The sequence below is a fragment of the Triturus cristatus genome, chromosome 10 (genome assembly GCF_964204655.1).
Source record: "Triturus cristatus chromosome 10, aTriCri1.1, whole genome shotgun sequence".
In the NCBI taxonomy this organism is placed as follows: Eukaryota; Metazoa; Chordata; class Amphibia; order Caudata; family Salamandridae; genus Triturus; species Triturus cristatus.
The window spans coordinates 1,197,042,797-1,197,069,483 of NC_140593.1; the positions used below are offsets into that span (position 1 = coordinate 1,197,042,797).

Consider the following 26,687-nt stretch of genomic DNA (forward strand, 5'->3'; position numbering starts at 1 on the left):
ACAAGCACTGCCTAGACAAGACCTAAAAATAGGGATCAGCAAAGCCAATAGGTCTGTCTTGCATTTTGAGGCCTGGGTAAAAGAGTTAAAAAACGCTCTCTGCAGATAATAAGAAACTAAAAAAAAAGCAAACAAAACAAAAATGACTGCTTTCTGCACACAATGCATCAATGATATACATTATTTAATATGTGATGATTCAGTGGCCTGCTGGGATGTAAAATAGTTCTTCATGCATTGCAATGCAAGCATTCTATAGAATGCAAAATGGTACACCAAGCAGTCAGTTCCGTGATGTGAGAAGGTAATACTCCTATGTGACTGAACTAAATGCCACTCTATGTTCTATGTTACTGAAATGATAACTATATGTTTGATAAAGCAGCTCTGTCAAAACAGAGTTATCAAGCCTGTCCCCTACATCAATCCCACTGTTTGACTTACTACATGCTCTTATTTGGCTTAAAAAGATTTGAGGGGTTTAGCCAGTAAAAAAAAAAATTACAGTGAATGCTTTAAAATGTACCCTGCTTCTAGGCGCATGCTGGCAGAGAGTGGAAGTGTTTGCATAAACAAATGAGTTACTCCCTAAAGTACCTGAGGTTCCAGATTCAGAAGACACTGAGGGGCATATTTACAAGCCCCTATCACCACCACAACGTCACTTCCAGTGACGTTGTGATGGCGATAGGGGCCTCGCCTTATTTACAAGGCAGCGTTAAGCCACTTAATTATATACACAAATAGACACACACCTCTGAACCCCCCGCCTCCTTCCTATAGCTCGCCAGGGAGAGCCCTCAGTGTGTAACTTTCATGCTACCACAGTGAAGGATGGGCCTGATGATGAGTGGGGGCTTTCATCCTCCTTTAAAAAGGACACTCGATGTCCTCGTTACCTACCTGATAGGTCCGGTACTTCAGATGATAATGGCGTTCTAGGAGGATGTACTCTGAACCAATCAGTGAATCCCTTTCCTTTGTCTCCCCCGGTTGATTCATTCACACATTAGAAATGTGTCCTACTTATGGGAGCGCATGTCCCACGACACTGCTCACAGCCTGTTTTCTTCTCTCTCTTCTTAGGGATTGGAGATCTTGACATTTCCTCCTGGGTAGCTGCAGATGTAAGTAATACTCATCCGTACTCTGGTAATTACTGACCATGGTCCCTATCACAGGAATCAGCCACTCTTTGGCTCACTGTAAAACATCGCTGCATGCTGAGCTTTCCCCTCCAGGGGGTCTCGTATGAATCATGAATCTGCCTGGTGACTGCTTTGAGCACCTTGTGGCACAAGCTGGAAGACACCAGTGGTTTGGTGTTTGGTGTGCTGGGCCTTCACGGTGCATTAGCCGTCCATCTCCAGACCACAGTGCAAGTGTGATGTTCATGGTCCATTCAGGCTAAGGGTGTGTGCCAGAGTCACCATTGGTCTATGTGCTGTGGGGGTCCGTCAGTGCCCGAGGTGCAGGTGGTGGGAGAGCAGTGTGGTGCAGGTGCCCTATGCAAGTGATGCTGCTGATAGTCGAGCAGCAGGGGGCCTGGTGTTCCAGCTGTGTCAGTGGTGAGCAGTGGGTGCAGGGCTCTGTGCAAGAGATGTCACAGAGTAGCAGGGGGACTGGTGTTCCAGATGTGTCATTAGTGGGTGAGCAGTGGGAGCAGTGCTCTATGCAAGAGATGTCACTGATAGTCGAGTAGCAGGGGGCCTGGTGTTCCAGATGTGTCATTAGTAGGTGAGCAGTGGGCGCAGTGCTCTGTGCAATAGATGGCACTGATAGTCAAGTAGCTGGGGGCCTGGTGTTCCAGATGTGTCATTAGTGGGTGAGCAGTGGGTGCAGTGCTCTGTGCAAGAGATGTCACAGAGTAGCAGGGGGCCTGGTGTTACAGATGTGTCAGTGGGTGAGCAGTGGGCGCAGGTGCTCTATGCAAGAGACGTCACTGATAGTCAAGTAGCAGGGGGCTGGTGTTTCAGATGTGTCATTAGTGGGTGAGCAGTGGGCGCAGTGCTCTGTGCAATAGATGTCAATGATAGTCGAATAGCAGGGGGCCTGGTGTTCCAGATGTGTCATTAGTGGGTGAGCAGTGGGTGCAGTGCTCTGTGCAAGAGATGTCACAGAATAGAAGGGGGCCTGGTGTTCCAGATGTGCCATTACTAGGTGAGCAGTGTGGCGCGGTGCTCTGTGGAAGAGATGTCCCAGATAGTCGAATAGCAGGGGGCCTGGTGTTCCAGATGGGTCATTAGTGGGTGAGCAGTGGGTGCAGTGCTCTGTGCAAGAGATGTCACAGAATAGCAGGGGGCCTGGTGTTCCAGATGTGTCATTACTGGGTGAGCAGTGTGGCGCGGTGCTCTGTGGAAGAGATGTCCCAGATAGTCGAATAGCAGGGGGCCTGGTGTTCCAGATGTGTCATTACTGGGTGAGCAGTGGGGCGCAGTGCTCCATGGAAGAGATGTCACTGATAGTCGAATAGTGGGGGCCTGGTGTTCTAGATGTGTCATTAGTGGGTGAATTGTGGGTGCAGTGCTCTGTGCAAGAGATGTCACAGAATAGCAGGGGGCCTGGTGTTCCAGATGTGTCATTACTGGGTGAGCAGTGTGGCGCGGTGCTCTGTGGAAGAGATGTCACAGATAGTCGAATAGCAGGGGGCCTGGTGTTCCAGATGTGTCATTACTGGGTGAGCAGTGGGGCGCAGTGCTCCATGGAAGAGATGTCACTGATAGTCGAATAGTGGGGGCCTGGTGTTCTAGATGTGTCATTAGTGGGTGAGCAGTGGGTGCAGTGCTCTGTGCAAGAGATGTCACAGAATAGCAGGGGGCCTGGTGTTCCAGATGTGTCATTACTGGGTGAGCAGTGTGGCGCGGTGCTCTGTGGAAGAGATGTCACAGATAGTCGAATAGCAAGGGGCCTGGTGTTCCAGATGTGTCATTACTGGGTGAGCAGTGGGGCGCAGTGCTCCATGGAAGAGATGTCACTGATAGTCGAATAGTGGGGGCCTGGTGTTCTAGATGTGTCATTAGTGGGTGAGCAGTGGGTGCAGTGCTCTGTGCAAGATATGTCACAGAATAGCAGGGGGCCTGGTGTTCCAGATGTGTCATTACTGGGTGAGCAGTGTGGCGCGGTGCTCTGTGGAAGAGATGTCACAGATAGTCGAATAGCAGGGGGCCTGGTGTTCCAGATGTGTCATTACTGGGTGAGCAGTGGGGCGCAGTGCTCCATGGAAGAGATGTCACTGATAGTCGAATAGTGGGGGCCTGGTGTTCTAGATGTGTCATTAGTGGGTGAGCAGTGGGTGCAGTGCTCTGTGCAAGATATGTCACAGAATAGCAGGGGGCCTGGTGTTCCAGATGTGTCATTACTGGGTGAGCAGTGTGGCGCGGTGCTCTGTGGAAGAGATGTCACAGATAGTCGAATAGCAGGGGGCCTGGTGTTCCAGATGTGTCATTACTGGGTGAGCAGTGGGGCGCAGTGCTCCATGGAAGAGATGTCACTGATAGTCGAATAGTGGGGGCCTGGTGTTCTAGATGTGTCATTAGTGGGTGAGCAGTGGGTGCAGTGCTCTGTGCAAGAGATGTCACAGAATAGCAGGGGGCCTGGTGTTCCAGATGTGTCATTACTGGGTGAGCAGTGTGGCGCGGTGCTCTGTGGAAGAGATGTCACAGATAGTCGAATAGCAGGGGGCCTGGTGTTCCAGATGTGTCATTACTGGGTGAGCAGTGGGGCGCAGTGCTCCATGGAAGAGATGTCACTGATAGTCGAATCATGGGGGCCTGGTGTTCTAGATGTGTCATAAGTGGGTGAGCAGTGGGGTGCAGTGCTCCGTGGAAGAGGTGTCATTAGTGGGTGATCAGTGGGTGTGTGCAGTGTGCCACAGACATCACTGGTGAGTGGCAGCAGGGGCTGCAATGTGCCAGATGTATTGGCGAGTTAGTAGCGGGGGGCAGTATGCCAGTGTGCCTCTGGTTGTAGAGTAGCAGGGGGTGCAGCACGCCAGAAGCACCATTAGTCACCATTACTCGTTGATTAGGCGGAGATGCAGTATGCCAGGGGTGCTATTAGTTACTGAGCAGCAAGGGTGTGCAGCACACTAGAAGCATCATTGGCTGTTGAATAGGAGCGCGTGCAGCACACCAGAAGCACCATTGGCTGTTGATTAGGAGGGCGTGCAGTACACCAGAGGTGCCATTGGTTGTTGATTAGGAGGACGTGCAGAACACAAGAGATGCCAGTGGTTGCAGGGTTGTGCAGTATGCCGGAGATGCCATTGGTTGCAGGGGTGTGCAGTACACCAGAGGTGCCATTGGTTGCAGGGTTGTGCAGTATGCCGGAGATGCCATTGGTTGCAGGGGTGTGCAGTACACCAGAGGTGCCATTGGTTGCAGGATTGTGCAGTATGCCAGAGGTGCCATTGGTTGCTGGGTTGTGCAGTACACCAGAGGTGCCATTGGCTGCAGGGGTGTGCAGTATGCCAGAGGTGCCGTTGGTTGCAGGGTTGTGCAGTATGCCGGAGATGCCATTGGTTGCAGGGGTGTGCAGTACACCAGAGGTGCCATTGGCTGGAGGGGTATGCAGTATGCCAGAGGTGCCGTTGGTTGCAGGGTTGTGCAGTATGCCGGAGATGCCATTGGTTGCAGGGGTGTGCAGTACACCAGAGGTGCCATTGGTTGCAGGGTTGTGCAGTATGCCAGAGGTGCCATTGGTTGCAGGGTTGTGCATTATGTCAGAGGTGCCATTGGTTGCAGGATTGTGCAGTATGCCAGAGGTGCCATTGGTTGCAGGGTTGTGCAGTATGCCAGAGGTGCCATTGGTTGCAGGGTTGTGCAGTATGCCAGAGGTGCCATTGGTCGCAGGGTTGTGCAGTATGCCAGAGGTGCCATTGGTTGCAGGGTTGTGCAGTACACCAGAGGTGCCATTGCTGCAGGGGTGTGCAGTATGCCAGTGGTGCCGTTGGTTGCAGGGTTGTGCAGTATGCCGGAGATGCCATTGGTTGCAGGGGTGTGCAGTACACCAGAGGTGCCATTGCTTGCAGGGTTGTGCAGTACACCAGAGGTGCCATTGGCTGCAGGTTTGTGCAGTATGCCAGAGTTGCCATTGGTTGCAGGGTTGTGCAGTATGCCGGAGAGGCCATTGGTTGCAGGGGTGTGCAGTACACCAGAGGTGCCATTGGTTGCAGGGTTGTGCAGTATGCCAGAGGTGCCGTTGGTTGCAGGGGTGTGCTGTATGCCAGAGGTGCCATTGGTTGCAGGATTGTGCAGTATGCCAGAGGTGCCTTTGGTTGCAGGGTTGTGCAGAACACCAGAGGTGCCGTTGGCTGCAGGGTTGTGCAGTATGCCAGAGTTGCCATTGGTTGCAGGGTTGTGCAGTATGTCCGAGATACCATTGGTTGCAGGGGTTGCAGTACACCAGAGTTGCCATTGGTTGCAGGGGTGTGCAGTACGCTAGAGGTGCCATTGGTTGCAGAGGTGTGCAGTGCACCAGAGGTGCCGTTGGTTGGAAAGGTGTGCAGTTGCAGTAACGAGGGGCGGGGTGTAGTACACCAGGATCACCACTGGTGGGTTTTAGTAGGGGTCAAGTATGCACTGGTGGATGAGCAGCAGGGGTGCACAGAGTGCTATTGATGGCGATTAACGCGGGGTTGTCAACGGTACCACTGGCGGTGCAGTAATGTGGGGTTCGCAGATTGTTTCAAGCAGAAGTAGGTGCAGTTACCGGGTTGCCTAAAAAAGCTCTTGGTGGTCGCCGAGCAAGGCAGGTGGAACTTCCAAGGGGCCACAGAATCTAAATCTGGAGGTGGCACAGGGGGTTATGGATAGTAAGAAAGAGGTGAGGGGCTTGAAGGGGCCACAGATAAGTGCATGAGGTGGGGGAGTCAATGAGTGGGAGATGTGGGTGGGTGGGCAAGGATACGCTGGCACTTGACTCAAAGAGTGAAGACATAGTGGAGGGACCACTGGAACACACTGGGCCATCCTACCCGATGCGTGGAGGCGGGGGCTCATCAGCATCTGCCAGGGATTGGCAGTGGGACATGTGGAGCCAGAAGCGGAGGCTGCACTGGTCACCTCCAGCGGATGGCTCTGGTGCTGGTGAGATCCATGGATGAGTGCAGATGAGGTGGAGTGGATTCTGAGACACAGAGTGGGTGGCAGTGGGACATGTGGAGCCAGAAGCGGAGGCTGCACTGGTCACTTCCAGCGGATGGCTCTGGTGCTGGTGAGACCCATGGATGAGTGCAGATGAGGTGGAGTGGATTCTGAGACACAGAGTGGGTGGCAGTGGGACATGTGGAGCCAGAAGTGGAGGCTGCACTGGTCACCTCCAGCGGATGGCTCTGGTGCTGATGAGATCCATGGATGAGTGCAGATGAGGTGGAGTGGATTCTGAGACACAGAGTGGGTGGCAGTGGGACATGTGGAGCCAGAAGCGGAGGCTGCATTGGTCACCTCCAGCGAATGGCTCTGGTGCTGGTGAGACCCATGGATGAGTGCAGATGAGGTGGAGTGGATTCTGAGACACAGAGTGGGTGGCAGTGGGACATGTGGAGCCAGAAGCGGTGGCTGCACCGGTCACTTGCAGCGGATGGCTCTGGTGCTGATGAGATCCATGGATGAGTGCAGATGAGGTGGAGTGGATTCTGACACACAGAGTGGGTGGCAGTGGGACATGTGGAGCCAGAAGCGGTGGCTGCACCGGTCACCTCCAGCGGATGGCTCTGGTGCTGATGAGATCCATGGATGAGTGCAGATGAGGTGGAGTGGATTCTGAGACACAGAGTGGGTGGCAGTGGGACATGTGGAGCCAGAAGCAGAGGCTGCACTGGTCACCTCCAGCGGATGGCTCTGGTGCTGATGAGAGCCATGGATGAGTGCAGATGAGGTGGAGTGGATTCTAAGACACAGAGTGGGTGGCAGTGGGACATGTGGAGCCAGAAGCGGAGGCTGCACTGGTCACCTCCAGCGGATGGCTCTGGTGCTGATGAGATCCATGGATGAGTGCAGATGAGGTGGAGTGGATTCTGAGACACAGAGTGGGTGGCAGTGGGACATGTGGAGCCAGAAGTGGTGGCTGCACCGGTCACCTCCAGCGGATGGCTCTGGTGCTGATGAGATCCATGGATGAGTGCAGATGAGGTGGAGTGGATTCTGAGACACAGAGTGGGTGGCAGTGGGACATGTGGAGCCAGAAGTGGTGGCTGCACCGGTCACCTCCAACGGATGGCTCTGGTGCTGATGAGATCCATGGATGAGTGCAGATGAGGTGGAGTGGATTCTGAGACACAGAGTGGGTGGCAGTGGGACATGTGGAGCCAGAAGTGGAGGCTGCACCGGTCACCTCCAGCGGATGGCTCTGGTGCTGGTGAGATCCATGGATGAGTGCAGATGAGGTGGAGTGGATTCTGAGACACAGAGTGGGTGGCAGTGGGACATGTGGAGCCAGAAGTGGAGGCTGCACTGGTCACCTCCAGCGGATGGCTCTGGTGCTGATGAGATCCATGGATGAGTGCAGATGAGGTGGAGTGGATTCTGAGACACAGAGTGGGTGGCAGTGGGACATGTGGAGCCAGAAGTGGAGGCTGCACTGGTCACCTCCAGCGGATGGCTCTGGTGCTGGTGAGACCCATAGATGAGTGCAGATGAGGTGGAGTGGATTCTGAGACACAGAGTGGGTGGCAGTGGGACATGTGGAGCCAGACGTGGAGGCTGCACTGGTCACCTCCAGCGGATGGCTCTGGTGCTGATGAGATCCATGGATGAGTGCAGATGAGGTGGAGTGGATTCTGAGACACAGAGTGGGTGGCAGTGGGACATGTGGAGCCAGAAGCGGAGGCTGCACTGGTCACCTCCAGCGTATGGCTCAGGTGCTGATGAGAGACATGGATGAGTGCAGATGAGGTGGAGTGGATTCTGAGACACAGAGTGGGTGGGAGTGGGACATGTGGAGCCAGAAGCGGAGGCTGCACCGATGACCTCCAGCGGATGGCTCAGGTGCTGATGAGAGACATGGATGAGTGCAGATGAGGTGGAGTGGATTCTGAGACACAGAGTGGGTGGCAGTGGGACATGTGGAGCCAGAAGTGGTGGCTGCACCGGTCACCTCCAGCGGATGGCTCTGGTGCTGATGAGATCCATGGATGAGTGCAGATGAGGTGGAGTGGATTCTGAGACACAGAGTGGGTGGGAGTGGGACATGTGGAGCCAGAAGCGGAGGCTGCACCGGTCACCTCCAGCGGATGGCTCAGGTGCTGATGAGAGACATGGATGAGTGCAGATGAGGTGGAGTGGATTCTGAGACACAGAGTGGGTGGCAGTGGGATGAAGGGGCCCCGGAGAAATGGAGTGTGAGAGTCTGAGTTCGTTGTCAAATTCAGATGACGAGGGAGGTAAAAATAATTCTAGGTTTGAAGGGAAGGGAGATGCATTGAGCGTCCATGCACAGACAAGACTCCTCCAGTAGGGTTGAAATGCAGTATTTATGTATTCAAGGCAGCTAGAATATGGGGGCTGATTGATAAAGGTAAACATGGTCGTAAATATACATTTATGACCTAATTAACCTTTTTAGCTCCAGCAAGGAATTCACAGAGGGATGCCTGGCAGGCATCAAAGGTTTCACAAGCATAGATTTCTGCACCAGGTGTGTGGAGAAATCTGCACTTTCAAATCCCGCTCCAGGGGTGGGAATTAGGGTTTCCTAGGATTGGTTTGCCTTGGAAGTTTGGGAACGCTATCAAACATGTAGGTTTGTGTTCATTCCCAGACTCCTCTTCCACCCCTTTCCACCAGGAAATGGTCAGAGTTTTACACCAACACAGAGCTGAAGTAACTCTCCTTCCAGAGGGGGCAGTGGTGTGGATCACCCCCACATTGAAAGGGGGTGGAGGGGAAGGACAGTGCTTAATATGTAAAATAATAACCAAGGGGGCCGCTGCAGCTTGCATCACCCATTGCCCCCTAATCGCTGACAATGACGGTAACAAAACAACTTCTAGCCATTTCTCTCGCCTGCAAGTGCAACAGTTCAGATTATTCCAGGTCTCCAAAGCTAAAGGACTGGCTGGGGAGGCAGGTACTAGAATTTTTAATGTATATTGTATCAATAAACAACCGTTGTTCTGCTCGTCTCTAAATTAGATGAGCAGTGCCACCATGTGGCAGAGTGCCATAAGTGTGGTGATGACAAATGAGTGCCGGTGTCAAGCACCAGAAACCACCGGCAACCACCGGCTGAAATGAAGCACAGGGGAAGGGCTTTCTCCAGAGAGAAAACTGTTTTCCCAGAGGAGAAGAAAAAGCAGCGTTTGCACAGAGATCCCCATTCTCCCTGTCGGGCCTTCTAAGCAAGGAAGTACTGTACACCTGTGGAATAGGAAACTTTTTAAAAAGTCACATAAGATTCTCAGAAGTACGCCTGGAAACCTGCGCATAGTGCATGTTCCCTAACGTATGTAAGGAAATGTTTGTGAATAGGAAGTAATCGAAAAGGTACACCGAGGTGGAGGTATAAATCTCAACGCGGTATCGTTTCATTTTGTTCCTACATGTGGCACTAAATGTTTTCTCTGTAAGGTCTTGAGTGTAACCTTACGGGGCATATTTACAAGAAACTGGTGGAGTGAGGAGTTACACCACAATTGGTAACGCCACAGTCTGCCAGTTTCAAAATGCAGGGATGCACTGTGTTCACAAGAATGGGGCGCCTCCCTGCGTTACCCCTAGTGCTGGCACTAAAAAAGCTGCCTAGCACCAGCGCAGGCACCCTAGCACCATTTTGCTAGGGTGCCTGCACTGCAGGGGCGATTGTTTATGTGCAGGAAGAGACACCTTCCTGCACATAAACAATCCTGAAAGGCAATTTGCTCAATTTATGTGTGCTGCAGAATGTAGTAAACATTGAAAGCGCAAAATACAAGGAGAAATAAAACGAATCTCCTCGTATGACCTGCTTAAGACCAGGTATTCCGTGCAATTATTTTTGGCGCTGCCCCATACTTTGGAAATATGGGGTAGCGTCAAAAAGCAATGTGTATTGCGGCGGAACTCCCACTGCAACACCCATTGCACGCCCCTTTCACACTCAGTGCTGTGTGAATTTGGGGCATTATTTACAAGGGGGCCTTAAGCCACGTTAAGGGGCTTAACGCTGCCTTGTAAATAAGGCGAAGGAGTTAATGCCGCCAGAACGTCAAACAAATGATGTTCTGGTGGCGTTAACTCCTTGTAAATGTCCCCCTATGTTTGGTGTTGGTTTCAACAACAATGTTTGTATTAAGAGCAGATTGCAGATGAACTAAGAAACATATGAAGGGTTAAATCCCCCAGTTCTGACTGGGTCTTCAAATCACTCTAGGCTCGATTTACTGGATAAACATAATGAAACTGATAAAGAAAACAACTAGGGGCCATATGTGTCACCCCAGTTGTGTCCCGCTTCCACCATGCAACGTTGACATGCATGACACAACTGAATACTTTGATTTCTGAAGCCACGCAAGGCCGCTTTGCATGGCCCTGAAAGGCTTCATATATCTTTAGTAAAGCAATGCAGGGCAGATCACTTTATTGCCATACTCTGCGCTAGGGAGGCGTTTCTTGGGCGTTTGCAACTTCCATGGTTTTTGACACATTCCCAGATTTACCAGAACTGGTCAACCTAGGAATTTGCTGAAAAGAAACGCCTTTACAGGAGAGGTGTAGCAAGGAGAAATATGTTTATTTCTCCTCGTTACTTCCTCTTTGCATTGTGTTCCACATTCTGCAGCACACATAGATAGATGAATATGCCTTTCAGGTTTGTTTTTGTGCAGGAAGGTGCCCCTTACTGCATAAAAAAATCCTGCAGGCACCACAGGCACCCTTGCACTAAGGTGCAACAGTGCCTCCGTTGGTGCTAGGCTGCACAAACAGCGCCTTCGCAGGGGAAAAGACAGGAATGCGCCATATTCTTTTAAATATGGCACATTCCTGCTATTTCCTTGTCATGCAGCGCAGCACAGCAAGGTGACTTGCTGTGCTGCCCTTCTTGACAAAGTCATAAATATGCCCCTAGTTCAGTGGCGGCTCCTCTGCTAAGGCGGAGGAGTGTTGCCCCACTGCTCTTGGAGCAGTGTGTAAGAAAAAAGAATATGATAATAACAGAAGTTGTTTCTGTTATTTTCATTTTATTTCTAGTGTCGGCAAGGTTGGGCGTGGCGAGGCGGGGCTCCCGTGATGTCCTGGAGGAGGAGTGGTTGCTGCACTGCAAAGTGCGCATGACTGCTTGGGTGGCCCTCTATAAACAGTCCTGCGCACTTTGCATGTTCCCCACCAGGATGCGTTATGCAGCCTGGCGGGGAACAGGTCCAGCCTCCCATTCCCCGTCTGAGCGCTGAGCTACGGTGCTCAGACCAATCACAGTGCTGCATTGAAGCGTTGTGATTGGCTTAGAGGGGGGTGCCTGTGTGCTTCCTGGTTCCGGCTGGAGAGACACGGCGAGGAGGTAAGTGTTTTTTTGTTTTGTTTGTATTTTGTGCACCCTGACACCCCCACACCCCCTGGCAACCGACCAGCTGCTACTGCCCTAGATTTATGTCTGTTGTATTTGGATGTGTCTGCCTAGTGACTATCGCGTCACTTTGTGTCAATGGAATTTCAGTTTGTGGATGGCGTCAACTCTATGATGTCAACAGATTTGACAAGCGATGTTTGGATTGGTTGACTCTATAGACAGATTTCTAGCAGCAGTTGAATTTTTGGAGATATTGTCTGTATCACATGACCAGAGTTCTGTCAGCAGTGTTTTAATTTGCCAGTCCTGCCAGCTCATTGGCATTGGCATGTGTTGTGCGAGATGCTAACTACTGAAATACCACTGGCAGCAATGAAAACAGACGATGTGATGCAATATGTAAGCCAGCATCACACACATTGTAATCTCAATGGCTGCTTTTAGTGCCAATAAATTAAAATACTGCTGATATAAGACTGTTTCTATGAAGGTGTTATTGCATAGAAGCCCTCTGCCTGCTGGCTGGGGCCTGAGCAGATCAGCACAGGGCTCTGCAGGCAGAGGACTCCTCATCCTGCTGGCGAGAACCCTAGGATTGTGGGGGGTCATTCCTATGTCCCTCAGTCAGACAACACTCTCACCTCCAGCCCTCCTCCACTCCCCCAGAAGAGGACCATTTTTGTTTTTCTGAAATAAACTCCCAAATCCCAGAATGCCACATTATGACCACAGGGCCAGTGCTTAGTTTGTAAAAAGATAAGTGCCGGGGCTCTCATGAGGAGGCCACTGCAGCTCGCACCACACATTGCTCCGCTATGCTGCCAATGATAGTAACAACCCAACTACTTTGACAATTCAGACTATTCCATCCCCTAAAGCTATAACATTGGCTTGTTTTGCAGGTAATACTCCTTTTTAATGTATATTAATTTAATAATTAACTGTTGTTGTGGTCATCTCTAAATTAGCCATACAGCGCCACCATGTGGCAGACTGTCACAAGCACCGGTGTTGAAAATTAAGTGCCTGTACTGAGCCCCGGAAACCACCGGCTCAAATGAAGCACTGCCACAGTTGTCAGTACTTGAGGGACTGACTGACCAGTCTGCCTTCTTTTCCAGTAACCGGCAAAGATGTCATCGGACGCAGAAATGGCCGTGTTTGGGGAGGCCGCGCAATACTTGCGCAAGTCTGAAAAGGAGCGCCTGGAAGCTCAGAACAGACCATTCGACGCCAAGAACTCGTGCTTTGTGACAGAACCCAAGGAGCTGTATGTGAAAGGACTGATCACAGCCAGAGAGACAGGCAAAGTCACCGTGAAGACGGACGATGGACGGGTAAGTAGCACCACTGCCCACACACACCTGTAAACAGGCACCACGCAGGGCAGCCGGTGGTGCGGACACAGGCCGGACATCGAAAGAAACAAGCCTGACATTCACATATTGTGATTCCAAACTTTCCTTAATGCTCGATTCTGGTAATGCCCAGTTGGGTCATTTTTCATAGAAAATTTGTGGTTAGTGGCATAAAGCCCGCTGAGCCAGTAACATTCTAGAAAACAAGATGGCATTTTAAAGTATCTTTACCAGAGTTGTCTAGATTGTGTTCTGCGTAATTCTAAGGAAAATTGTAACTATTAAGAAACCTGCCAGCCTTGGTGTAGGAACAGCTCACATTGGCACAACCCAGCCATCCCCGGCCCACAATGGCCCTCTCAGCCAGGCTGTCGCCTATAGGACCAGCCAGTCTTGAAGTGCAGGTAGAGCATCCTTTGGACTAGTGCAGGTACTGGGCGACTCACACTGTACATTCCTACTTAAAAGTCAGTGTCAGTGTCCAGTGCCACCTTGCAGATAACCGACCTGCACTGGAATGCCAGTACTGTGCCACTGAAAGTAGGACAGAAATGCCACCGCTGGCCTGCTTGGACTCAATCAATCAATCAATCAGCAGATTTGTAAAGCGCTACTTATCTCCCGTGAGGGTATCCAGGCGCTGGCTAAGACAGAAGTGCCAGTACTAGCCTGCTCAAAAGTTCCAGTACTGTGCCACTAAAAGTAAGACAGAAGTTCCAGTACTCTGCCATTGTAAGACAGAAGTGCCAGTACTGTGCCATTGTAAGACAGAAGTGCCAGGACTAACATGATCAGAAGTGCTAGTACTGTGCCGTTATGAGATAGAAGTGAAAGCACTAACATGATCAGAAGTGCTAATACTGTGCCATTATAATATAGAAGTGCCAGCACTAACATGATCAGAAGTGCTAGTACTGTGCCATTATAAGATAGAAGTGCCAGCACTAACATGATCAGAAGTGCTAGTACTAACATGATCAGAAGTGCTAGTCCTGTGCCATTATAAGATAGAAGTGCCAGCACTAACATGATCAGAAGTACTAGTACTGTGCCATTATAAGATAGAAGTGCCAGCACTAACATGATCAGAAGTGCTAGTACTGTGCCAATATAAGATAGAAGTGCCAGCACTAACATGATCAGATCAGAAGTGCTAGTACTGTGCCATTATAAGATAGAGGTGCCAGCACTAACATGATCGGAAGTGCTAGCACTGTGCCATTATAAGATAGAAGTGCCAGCACTAACATGATCAGAAGTGCTAGTACTGTGCCATTATAAGCTAGAAGTGCCAGCACTAACATGATCAGAAGTGCTAGTACTGTGCCATTATAAGATAGAAATGCCAGCACTAACATGATCAGAAGTGCTAGTACTGTGCCATTATAAGATAGAAGTGCCAGCACTAACATGATCAGAAGTGCTAGTACTGTGCCATTATAAGATAGAAGTGCCAGCACTAATATGATCAGAAGTGCTAGTACTGTGCAATTATAAGATAGAAGTGCCAGCACTAACATGATCAGATCAGAAGTGCTAGTACTGTGCCATTATAAGATAGAAGTGCCAGCACTAACATGATCAGAAGTGCTAGTACTGTGCCATTATAAGATAGAAGTGTCAGCACTAACATGATCGGAAGTGCCAGTACTGTTCCATTATAAGATAGAGGTGCCAGCACTAACATGATCGGAAGTGCTAGCACTGTGCCATTATAAGATAGAAGGGACAGCACTAACATGATCGGAAGTGCTAGCACTGTGCCATTATAAGATAGAACTGCCAGCACTAACATGTTCAGAAGTGCAGATACTGCCCCATTAGTAATGGGTCAAAACAGGCTGAGGAGTGCAAATATTCAATTAAAGAAAGAACAGCGGAGCTGCTGAGGTTTGCTGGTACCATCTTATTAAAAAGTAAAGTCCCCTGCTGAGATGTATGGCCACTACCTTGGTACAAGTTAAGATGTCTTGCTGAAACATGTCTAAATTACATTTTTAACAGTGGAGCAGCCCTGTGAGATAGACCAGTGCTGTATTTTTGTGACTAAATCAGCCCTGCTGATAGGTGTCAGTACTATCTTTAAAAAAAAGTAAAGCTGCCCTTCGGACACATGCCAGTGCGGTATGAACAACCCTGTCAGACATACCATCCCATTAAATAAGCAGCCCGCGGAGCCATCTCAGTACTATCTTATTAAAAGTAAAGCAGCCTTATGGAGACTCATCAGTACTATCCTTTGAAAAGTAAAGCATCTCTTCTGAGACATGCCATTACTATCCTTTGAAAAGAAAAGCATCTCTTCTGAGACATGCCAGTCCTATCCTTTGAAAAGAAAAGCATCTCTTCTGAGACATGCCAGTACTATCCTTTGAAAAGAAAAGCATCTCTTCTGAGACATGCCAGTACTATCCTTTGAAAAGAAAAGCATCTCTTCTGAGACATGCCAGTATATCCTTTGAAAAGTAAAGCATCTCTTCTGAGACATGCCAGTACTATCCTTTGAAAAGTGAAGCATCTCTTCTGAGACATGCCAGTATATCCTTTGAAAAGTGAAGCATCTCTTCTGAGACATGTCAGTGCTATCCTTTGAAAAGTGAAGCATCTCCTCTGAGACATGTCAGTGCTATCCTTTGAAAAGTAAAGCATCTCTTCTGAGACATGCCAGTACTATCCTTTGAAAAGAAAAGCATCTCCTCTGAGACATGTCAGTATATCCTTTGAAAAGTGAAGCATCTCTTCTGAGACATGTCAGTATATCCTTTGAAAAGTGAAGCATCTCTTCTGAGACATGCCATTACTATCCTTTGAAAAGTAAAGCATCTCTTCTGAGACATGTCAGTATATCCTTTGAAAAGTGAAGCATCTCTTCTGAGACATGTCAGTATATACTTTGAAAAGTGAAGCATCTCTTCCGAGACATGTCAGTATATCCTTTGAAAAGTGAAGCATCTCTTCCGAGACATGCCAGTACTATCCTTTGAAAAGTGAAGCATCTCTTCTGAGACATGCCATTACTATCCTTTGAAAAGGTAAGCATCTCTTCTGAGACGTGCCAGTATATCCTTTGAAAAGTGAAGGAGCCCTGCAGCGACATGCCATTACTATCCTTTGAAAAGTGAAGCATCTCTTCTGAGACATGTCAGTATATCCTTTGAAAAGTAAAGCATCTCTTCTGAGACATGCCAGTACTATCCTTTGAAAAGGTAAGCATCTCTTCTGAGACATGCCAGTATATCCTTTGAAAAGTGAAGGAGCCCTGCAGCGACATGCCATTACTATCCTTTGAAAAGTGAAGCATCTCTTCTGAGACATGCCCGTATATCCTTTGAAAAGTGAAGCATCTATTCCGAGACATGCCAGTATATCCTTTGAAAAGTGAAGCATCTCTTCTGAGACATGCCAGTACTATCCTTTTAAAAGTAAAGCATCTCTTCTGAGACATGCCAGTATATCCTTTGAAAAGTGAAGCATCTATTCCGAGACATGCCAGTATATCCTTTGAAAAGTGAAGCATCTCTTCTGAGACATGCCAGTACTATCCTTTGAAAAGTGAAGCATCTCTTCTGAGACATGCCAGTATATCCTTTGAAAAGTGAAGCATCTCTTCTGAGACATGCCAGTATATCCTTTGAAAAGTGAAGCATCTCTTCTGAGACATGTCAGTGCTATCCTTTGAAAAGTGAAGCATCTCTCCTGAGACATGCCAGTATATCCTTTGAAAAGTGAAGGAGCCCTGCAGCGACATGCCATTACTATCCTTTGAAAAGTGAAGCATCTCTTCCGAGACATGCCAGTATATCCCTTGAAAAGTGAAGCATCTCTTCTGAGACATGCCAGTATATCCTTTGAAAAGTAAAGCATCTCTTCTGAGACATGCCAGTACTATCCTTTGAAAAGGTAAGCATCTCTTCTGAGACATGCCATTACTATCCTTTGAAAAGTGAAGCATCTCTTCCGAGACATGCCAGTATATCCCTTGAAAAGTGAAGCATCTCTTCTGAGACATGCCAGTATATCCTTTGAAAAGTAAAGCATCTCTTCTGAGACATGCCAGTACTATCCTTTGAAAAGTAAAGCATCTCTTCTGAGACATGCCAGTAGTATCCTTTGAAAAGTGAAGCATCTCTTTTGAGACATGCCAGTATATCCTTTGAAAAGTGAAGGAGCCCTGCAGCGACATGCCATTACTATCCTTTTAAAAGTAAAGCATCTCTTCTGAGACATGCCAGTATATCCTTTGAAAAGTGAAGCATCTATTCCGAGACATGCCAGTATATCCTTTGAAAAGTGAAGCATCTCTTCTGAGACATGCCAGTACTATCCTTTGAAAAGTGAAGCATCTCTTCTGAGACATGCCAGTATATCCTTTGAAAAGTGAAGCATCTCTTCTGAGACATGTCAGTGCTATCCTTTGAAAAGTGAAGCATCTCTCCTGAGACATGCCAGTATATCCTTTGAAAAGTGAAGGAGCCCTGCAGCGACATGCCATTACTATCCTTTTAAAAGTGAAGCATCTCTTCCGAGACATGCCAGTATATCCTTTGAAAAGTGAAGCATCTATTCCGAGACATGCCAGTATATCCCTTGAAAAGTGAAGCATCTCTTCTGAGACATGCCATTACTATCCTTTGAAAAGTAAAGCATCTCTTCCGAGACATGCCAGTATATCCCTTGAAAAGTGAAGCATCTCTTCCGAGACATGCCAGTATATCCTTTGAAAAGTGAAGCATCTCTTCTGAGACATGCCAGTATATCCGTTGAAAGGTAAAGCATCTCTTCTGAGACATGTCAGTGCTATCCTTTGAAAAGTAAAGCATCTCTTCTGAGACATGCCAGTATATCCCTTGAAAAGTAAAGCATCTCTTCTGAGACATGCCAGTATATCCCTTGAAAAGTGAAGCATCTCTTCTGAGACATGCCAGTATATCCTTTGAAAAGTAAAGCATCTCTTCTGAGACATGCCAGTATATCCTTTGAAAAGTGAAGCATCTATTCCGAGACATGCCAGTATATCCTTTGAAAAGTGAAGCATCTCTTCTGAGACATGCCAGTACTATCCTTTGAAAAGTGAAGCATCTCTTCTGAGACATGCCAGTATATCCTTTGAAAAGTAAAGCATCTCTTCTGAGACATGCCATTACTATCCTTTTAAAAGTAAAGCATGTCTTCTGAGACATGCCAGTATATCCTTTGACAAGTGAAGCATCTCTTCTGAGACATGCCATTACTATCCTTTGAAAAGTGAAGCATCTCTTCTGAGACATGCCAGTACTATTCTTTGAAAAGTAAAGCATCTCTTCTGAGACATGCCAGTACTATCCTTTGAAAAGTGAAGCATCTCTTTTGAGACATGCCAGTATATCCTTTGAAAAGTGAAGGAGCCCTGCAGCGACATGCCATTACTATCCTTTTAAAAGAAAAGCATCTCTTCTGAGACATGCCAGTATATCCTTTGACAAGTAAAGCATCTCTTCTGAGACATGCCATTACTATCCTTTGAAAAGTGAAGCATCTCTTCCGAGACATGCCAGTACTATTCTTTGAAAAGTGAAGCATCTCTTCTGAGACATGCCAGTATATCCTTTGACAAGTAAAGCATCTCTTCTGAGACATGCCATTACTATCCTTTGAAAAGTGAAGCATATCTTTTGAGACATGCCAGTATATCCTTTGAAAAGTGAAGGAGCCCTGCAGCGACATGCCATTACTATCCTTTTAAAAGAAAAGCATCTCTTCTGAGACATGCCAGTATATCCTTTGACAAGTGAAGCATCTCTTCTGAGACATGCCAGTATATCCTTTGAAAAGTGAAGCATCTATTCCGAGACATGCCAGTATATCCTTTGAAAAGTAAAGCATCTCTTCTGAGACATGCCAGTACTATCCTTTGAAAAGTGAAGCATCTCTCCTGAGACATGCCAGTATATCCTTTGAAAAGTGAAGGAGCCCTGCAGCGACATGCCATTACTATCCTTTTAAAAGTAAAGCATCTCTTCTGAGACATGCCAGGATATCCTTTGACAAGTGAAGCATCTCTTCTGAGACATGCCATTACTATCCTTTGAATAGTGAAGCATCTCTTCTGAGGCATGTCAGTACTATCCTTTGACAAGTGAAGCAGCCCTACAGAGACTCGTCAGTACTATCTTTTCAAAATAAATTGAAGCAGGCCTGCAGAGACATGTCAGCACTCATCATTGGTGTTTTTTTCTCACCCTGGTAGGACAGTAACACTAGAGTGGGCTCAACCGCTTTTGGAAACTCATAGATATTCATTTTTTCTGGACATTTCCGGAGGTCCAGTCACAATAAAAATGGGTATGAATTTACCCAAATAACTTTAGGCAGTGTGAACCCGTGCCATGACTAAAAACTAAGATACTGAGGGTATACCCTTGGAGTAAGTTTGACTGTAGGGAAGTGGGTACCCCGTCTGAGCCAATGGGGCTTGCTTAAGAACCTTACTTAGGCTCATGAATATATACAGGTAGGAGAGCCTTATGTCTCCTCACATTCACTACTCCATTAGAATTAGATAAGGGTGGGTAGGGAGGTCTACGGGCCCTGAAGAAGGCCGAATAACCTTCTAGGCATGTTTAAATCGGCCGAAACATGTTGGCATAGTAAGGATGCCAGAACCATTGGATTCCTGATAGGCATCAATATCTTGACTTTTGATCATGGTATTGGTTCCCACTGAATAAAGTTATTTGGGTAAATCTGTGATCATTTTTATCTTGACTGGAACTCCGGAAGTGCCCAGAAAAAATTAACATCTAAGAACTTCCAAAAGGGGATGAGCCTGCCCTATTGGTGCTGTTCTACCACGGTGAAAAAAAATGCCAATGATGAAGCATGCCACCATTTGGTGGGTGAGACGTTTTTTCTTAATATTTTTAATATTCCTGTCGGATGTGGCACTAAACCTAGTCAGGAACAAATCCTCGGGCTTTTGCAGTTTTTTTTGGTGTGATTAGTTGTAGTTCATGGGAGGGTAGGTGAAAGCCTTATTGCCTCTCTCACTCTCTTGTTTGTGTTTAAGGACATGTCAGTACTCTCCTTTCAATAGAAAAGCAGCCCTTCTGAGACAGGTCCCTACTAGTCCATTATGTTAAAAGCAAAGCAGCCCTTCTGAGACAGGTCCCTACTAGTCTATTATGTTAAAAGTAAGCAGGCCTTCTGAGAGGTGTCAGTAGTAACACAATGAAACTTAAGCAGTCTGGTTGAGATGTCAGTACTGTTCCAACACAAGTACACCAGCCCTACTGAGAGGTGTCAGTAGCATTCTATTAAATGTAAAATGTAAAACAGATCTGCAGAGATATGTAAATACCGTCCCTGTAAATCTGTTAAGCTGCCCAGCTACAAGGTGTTAGTAGCCCAAGAAAAGTTGAGTAGCCCTGTTAAGTTGTGAGTAGTATCCCACTATAATTAGACATCCCTGCTGAGAGGTGGTAGCACTATTCCAATAAAAGTTAAGTAGCCATACAGAGACATGCCAGTACTATGATAATAAAAGCTAAGCAGCTCTATAAACACGCGCCAGTACTATCCTAATAAATGTTAAGTAGTCCTATAGAGATGTGTCCGCCCTATCCTAATAAATGTAAGGCAGCCAAACAGAGTCGTGTCAGTACTTTCTTAGTAATAGGTACACAGAATTATAGAGAATGGTTATTACTGTCCTACGAAATGTAAGGCAGCCAGAAAAAGACTTGTCAGTACTGTCTTAATAAATGTAGGGCAGCCATACAAAGATGTGTTAGCACTATCCTAATACATTTTAGGTAGTCCTGTAGCAATGTGTCATCCCTATCCTAATAAATGTAAGGCAGCCACACACAGACGTGTCAGTACTCTCTTAATAATAGGTAAACAGAAATATAGAGAAGCGTGATTTTTGTCCTAATACATGTAAGGCAGCGATAAAGAGATGTGTCAGTACTATCCTAATAAATGTAAGGCAGCGATAAAGAGACGTGTCAGTACTATCCTAATAAATGTAAGGCAGCGATAAAGAGACGTGTCAGTACTATCCTAATAAATGTAAGGAAAGCCATAAAGAGATGCGTCATTACTATCCTAATAAATGTAAGGCAGCGATAAAGAGACGTGTCAGTACTATGCTAATAAATGTAAGGAAAGCCACAAACAGACATGGCAGTACTATCCTAATAAATGTAAGGAAAGCCATAAAGAGACGTTTCAGTACTATCCTAATTAATGTAAGGGAGCCACAAAGAGACGTGTCAGTCCTATCCTAATAAATGTAAGGAAAGCCATAAAGAGACATGTCAGTATTATCCTAATAAATGTAAGGAAAGCCATAAAGAGATGCGTCATTACTATCCTAATAAATGTAAGGCAGCGATAAAGAGACATGTCAGTACTATCCTAATAAATGTAAGGAAAGCCATAAAGAGACGTGTCAGTACTATCCTAATAAATGTAAGGAAAGCCATAAAGAGATATGTCAGTCCTATCCTAATAACTGTAAGGCAGCGATAAAGAGACGTGTCAGTACTATCCTAATAAATGTAAGGAAAGCCACAAACAGACATGGCAGTACTATCCTAATAAATGTAAGGAAAGCCATAAAGAGACGTTTCAGTACTATCCTAATTAATGTAAGGAAAGCCATAAACTGATGTGGCAGTACTATCCTAATAAATGTAAGGAAAGCCATAAACGGACGTGGCAGTACTATCCTAATAAATGTAAGGAAAGCCATACAGAGGTGTGTTAGTACTATCCTAATAAATGTAAGGGAAGCCATACAGAGATGTGTTAGTACTATCCTAATACTTTTTAAGCAGTCCTATAGAGATGTGTCAATCCTATCCTAATAAATGTAAGGCAGCCATACAGAGACGTATTAGTACTTTCCTAAAAAACAGTAACACAGAGATGCGTGATTACTGCTCCAAAAAACATAATGTGGTCCTGCTCAGATGTGCTGTTACCATCTCAGTGAAAGTTAAGCAGCTCTGTGGGCAGGTGATAGTTCCCTTACATTAAAAGTAAAGCTGACCACCTGAGTCATGCCAGTGCTAATCCATTCCAGGGTAAAGCAGCACTGCTGAGTCATGTCAGTACTAGCCCTTTCCAGGGTAAAGCAGCCCTGCTAAGTCATGTAAGTGCTAGCCCATTCCAGGATAAAGCAGCCCTGCTGAGACATGTCAGTGCTAGCCCTTTGCAGGGTAAATCAGCCCTGCTAAGTCATGTAAGTGCTAGCCCATTCCAGGCTAAAACAGCCCTCCCGAGTCATGTCAGTGCTAACACATTCCAGGGTAAATCAGCCCTACTGAGTCATGTCAGTGCTAGCCCTGTTAGTGTTAACCCGTTCAAGGGTAAAGCAGCCCTGTTGAGTCATGTCAGTGCTAACCCATTCCAGGGTAAAGCAGCCCTGCTGAGTCATGTCAGTGCTAGTCCATTGCAGGGCAGGGGAAAACAGCCCTGCTGAGTCATGTCAGTACTAGTCCATTCCAGAGGAAAGCAGTTCTGCTGACTCATGTCAGTGCTAACCCATTCCAGGGGAAAGCAGCCCTGCTGACTCATGTCAGTGCTAGCCCATTCTAGGGTAAGGTAGGCCTGCTGAGTCATGTCAGTGCAAACCTATTCCAGATTAAAGCAGGTCTGCTGAGTCATGTCAGTAATAACCTATTCCAGGTTAAAGCAGGTCTGCTTAGTCATGTCAGTGCTAACCTATTCCAGGTTGAAGCAGGTCTGCTGAATCATGTCAGTGCTAACCTATTCCAGGTTAAAGCAGCCCTGCTGAGTCATGCCTGTGGTAACCCATTAAAAAGCAGCACAGATGAGACATGTCTGTACTGTACAATCAAAAGTAAAGCAGCCTTGCTGACAACTGCCTGAGCTATTCCATTAAAGCTAAAGGAATTCTGTTGGGGTGCACTGATAGCATCCCCTGACAGGTAAGAAATGGAGATGCTCTGGGCCTGATACTACTGATTATTGTAAGTCCTGCTGCACAGTGCCTCAAAGTACAGTCCCCTTAGCCAGCACTTATGTCATCGTTATCTCTTCTCCTCATTTTACAGACTGTAACTGTGAAGGAAGATCAAGTCTTCCCACAGAATCCTCCCAAGTTCGACAAGATTGAAGACATGGCCATGATGACCCACCTGAATGAAGCCTCCGTGCTGTATAACCTCGCCGAGCGATACGCAGCCTGGATGATCTACGTAAGTGTTCCATTAGATTCAATAACTGGGTTGTATGATGGAACCCTGCATGCATTTCCCACACATGTCTTCATGCCGCAGCCAGTACCCCGACTGCGACGTTACAACACGTTCCCTTACGACACAAGTCATTACAGCGACTTGCCATAGGGGGTCGCTGGACTTTGGAATAGTACAATTTACCGTTTCAACTCCAGTCGGTGTAGCAGGTGAGAAGGTGTTCGACTTAAAATCCAACACCAGTCCAACAACGTGTTCTGTAAAGCAAGTCATTATAATGACTTGCGCAGTAAAGGAATGCAGGGTAATGTTGATGTCGGGGTACTGACTGCGGTGTAAAGTCACATCTCAGTATTGACTGCGGTGTAAAGGATATTTTCCATTAACTGCGGCCTAAACCTCACAGCCAAAACCTTCCCCAAAAAGCTGTAAAAGCAATTTAAACTAGCCAGCATGACCAGGTGAGGCCCCTCGGACAATGCACAGGTGATGGCATGTTGTGAGATCTTAAATAGCTGCATTTAAGCCTGTCGCTTGAAGAAACAGAGCATAATACGCACACACACTCTGCATCTACAACCTATAGGACAGCAGCGTCTTTGACAAGAAGTTCTGATTGTATGTGTGATCTGCAGAGGCCTGGTAGTAGGTATGGGCATGCTCTAGGAAAAGAGACACCAACAGAAAATAGCTTAGGATGGAAAGTCAACAGTGAACCACAAAGTCCTCAGAAAACTATGAACTGCTTTAGAAAGGAGTAAGAATCCCACAGGAGAGAACTCACCCCCACCCCCCATCCAGTAAAGGAGCCCAGAGGTACCTTAAACTAGAAGGAATTCAACGAGATTGGGTCTACCATGAAAGAAAGAAACACATACACACACACGAACACACAGACACACACACACACTTTCTTTACTCTCTGGAGAACTACTCTACAAGGCCCCCATTTTCCTTGTTGTTAAAATTGCAACAGAAACTTGTAAACACGCTTTCAGTAGCCTTCAAGGTGTAAATCAAGTGACCCCAGCCATTTCTGGTACAATACAGGTGGGTTAGTATATTTCAGGAGTCTTTGGCAACTGAATCATTTGGTTTATGCTACAATCATAATTTACAGAGCTTGTTAGGTGCACACGGATGAATTTTGCAAACTATGAAGACCCCGCTAAGGAGAACTACTCTTTGGGCCACCTGCGGGACTAATTTCTCATAATTTAGCACTGATGGCACTGATTTTTTCTTAATTGGCTGCTTTTACTCCAGACCTACTCCGGACTCTTCTGTGCCACTGTGAACCCCTACAAGTGGTTGCCGGTATACAACCCAGAAGTGGTTGTTGGCTACAGAGGCAAGAAGCGCCAGGAAGCCCCACCCCACATCTTCTCCATCTCTGATAACGCCTATCAGTTCATGTTGACAGGTAAGGTCGTCCTATTGTCTCTGCTTCTTCTATTTTGTAGCTCTCATAACATGCAACCTTCTTTTGAAACCCTTACTAAATGTCACTTCTTTTATGGTAGATCGTGAAAACCAGTCTGTCCTGATCACGTGAGTACAATCAAATCACATCTTGAACCGGCTCCACGTATGTCAGTGTGAGTGATGTAACAACTGATGTTCCCGATCCTACTCAATCCTCTGTCCTCCTTCCCTCTAGCGGAGAATCCGGTGCAGGAAAGACTGTGAACACCAAGCGCGTCATCCAGTACTTTGCAACAATTGCAGTGTCTGGAGAGAAGAAGAAGGACGCCCCCGCCATGGCCAACAAGATGCAGGTTTGTAAACTCAATGTATCTTCTCTTGGGCTGTGCATAATATGACATCTGTCAGAGGAGTGTCTTCACATTGAGACCTTGCTCCTAACAGGGAACTCTGGAAGATCAAATCATCCAGGCTAACCCGCTGCTGGAAGCCTTTGGTAATGCCAAGACCGTGAGGAACGACAACTCATCTCGTTTTGTAAGACTTCTAACTTCATGTATTTCTTTAACATTTCTCATTTTTGAAGATAAATGTACTCTCTCTGTCTCAATAACTGTCGGGTTTCATCAAAGCCTTTATTTCCTTTCTAGGGTAAATTTATCCGAATCCACTTTGGAACCACAGGAAAACTGGCTTCTGCGGATATTGAAACATGTAAGACTTGCAGAATAAATAGTCAAAGATATTAGCGACGATTGAAAACATTTGTTATTTACACATTATAACCAAAGTCCTCTTTTTGCAGACCTGCTGGAAAAGTCCAGAGTCACATTCCAGCTCTCAGCTGAGAGGAGCTACCACATCTTCTACCAGATCATGACCAACAAGAAGCCAGAGCTCATTGGTAATACAGACTTTTGTTTTAATAATACCAACATTTTGTGCATAGAGAGCATAAATAAGTCTAACTTCATCTTTCCATGGAAGAGGACCCTTGTTTGCATGCCTCTACATCTAAGCTATATTTAGCATGGAAAATTTTACCCCTTTTCAACTTCACCAAACAGATTTTTTTCCTCCAACTCAGAAATGCTCCTCATTACCACCAACCCCTACGACTTCCCATCCATCAGCCAGGGAGAGATTGTGGTGAAGAGCATTGATGATTCAGAGGAGCTGATGGCCACCGATGTGAGTGGTGGAAGACAAACTTGCAAATATTTCAAAGACAATTCCATAATGTCTCTAATATCCCTTCAACAAATGTGTCTTGCTCGTCACACCTGCAGGGTGCCATCGATATCCTTGGGTTCAACCAAGATGAGAAGATTGGCATCTACAAGATGACGGGAGCGGTCATGCACCACGGAAACATGAAATTTAAGCAGAAGCAGCGGGAGGAGCAGGCCGAGCCCGATGGCACAGAAGGTATTGAAGGAAGATATGAAAAAAACAGCCCTTATTGCGACAGGTAGCAATAGACCACTAGATGCACAAGACATGGACTGAAGTGCAGAGCACTGTATCATCTTAAAGATTGGGTGTAGTGCCTTTAGATGTCTTAAATAGTACTATTTAAATAATCAAATTAATTATTAACTGCACAATGATGTAGGCCACTTACCTCCAAGAATAATAGCTCCTGTATTTAAGTTACAGTATATTACTCAAGCAGTCAATGCTGCAGGCATTTTGTAGATTCTTTTACTATAGGTTTCTTTAAAACTCTTCATTTGGATGTGTTTGGAGGATTAACCCTGACAACCTGTTGCTTGATGTCTCCTGAACTCTACTGTGAGGAGCAGTCCATGGTGGGCTGATACAGTGGGTTTGTGAGGTGGTGCTGAATTTCTTGGTCTGGTGGAGAGTCTCTTCCTCTCACCAGAATGTGCATCAAGATCTAGGACCCCTTAGAACAGTCCCACACTGCTGGGTCATGGGGGAAGGTGTATACTGGGGTCTCCTTCTAAACCTTACAGAATTAACTAGATAAATACTAGTCTTATTCTGAGCAGTGAAAGCCCTTGTACTGCTGGCTACAAAGTGCTAACTGGTGTTTATTGCTGCGTGTGCATGATGCATAGCTCAAGGCACTGTGGCTCCTGCGCATGGTGCATGCCCCAAGGAACTATAGCTCCTGTGCATGGCACATGCCTCGAGGAACTGTAGCTCCTGTGCATGCCCCAAGGACGTGTAGCTCATGTGCATGGCACAT

The 26,687-nt window shown here is 46.8% G+C and overlaps 1 protein-coding gene across 2 annotated transcripts in view; it reads left to right on the forward strand.

The window, feature by feature from the left end:
- The first annotated feature begins 1,084 nt into the window (after positions 1–1,084).
- Positions 1,085–26,687, forward strand: part of LOC146797033 (myosin-4-like) — a 79,196-nt gene continuing 53,593 nt past the window's right edge. For both annotated transcript variants that reach the window (XR_014969673.1, XM_085629638.1), the window contains exons 1-11: positions 1,085–1,127; positions 12,606–12,821; positions 22,904–23,047; positions 24,314–24,470; positions 24,571–24,598; positions 24,708–24,825; positions 24,917–25,009; positions 25,123–25,186; positions 25,278–25,376; positions 25,560–25,663; positions 25,762–25,900. Coding sequence is in view for 1 of the 2 variants with exons in the window: in XM_085629638.1 (XP_085485764.1) it covers positions 12,618–12,821; positions 22,904–23,047; positions 24,314–24,470; positions 24,571–24,598; positions 24,708–24,825; positions 24,917–25,009; positions 25,123–25,186; positions 25,278–25,376; positions 25,560–25,663; positions 25,762–25,900 (1,150 nt within the window). In the remaining variant the exon portion in view is untranslated. The remainder of the gene's footprint in view (positions 1,128–12,605; positions 12,822–22,903; positions 23,048–24,313; positions 24,471–24,570; positions 24,599–24,707; positions 24,826–24,916; positions 25,010–25,122; positions 25,187–25,277; positions 25,377–25,559; positions 25,664–25,761; positions 25,901–26,687) is intronic.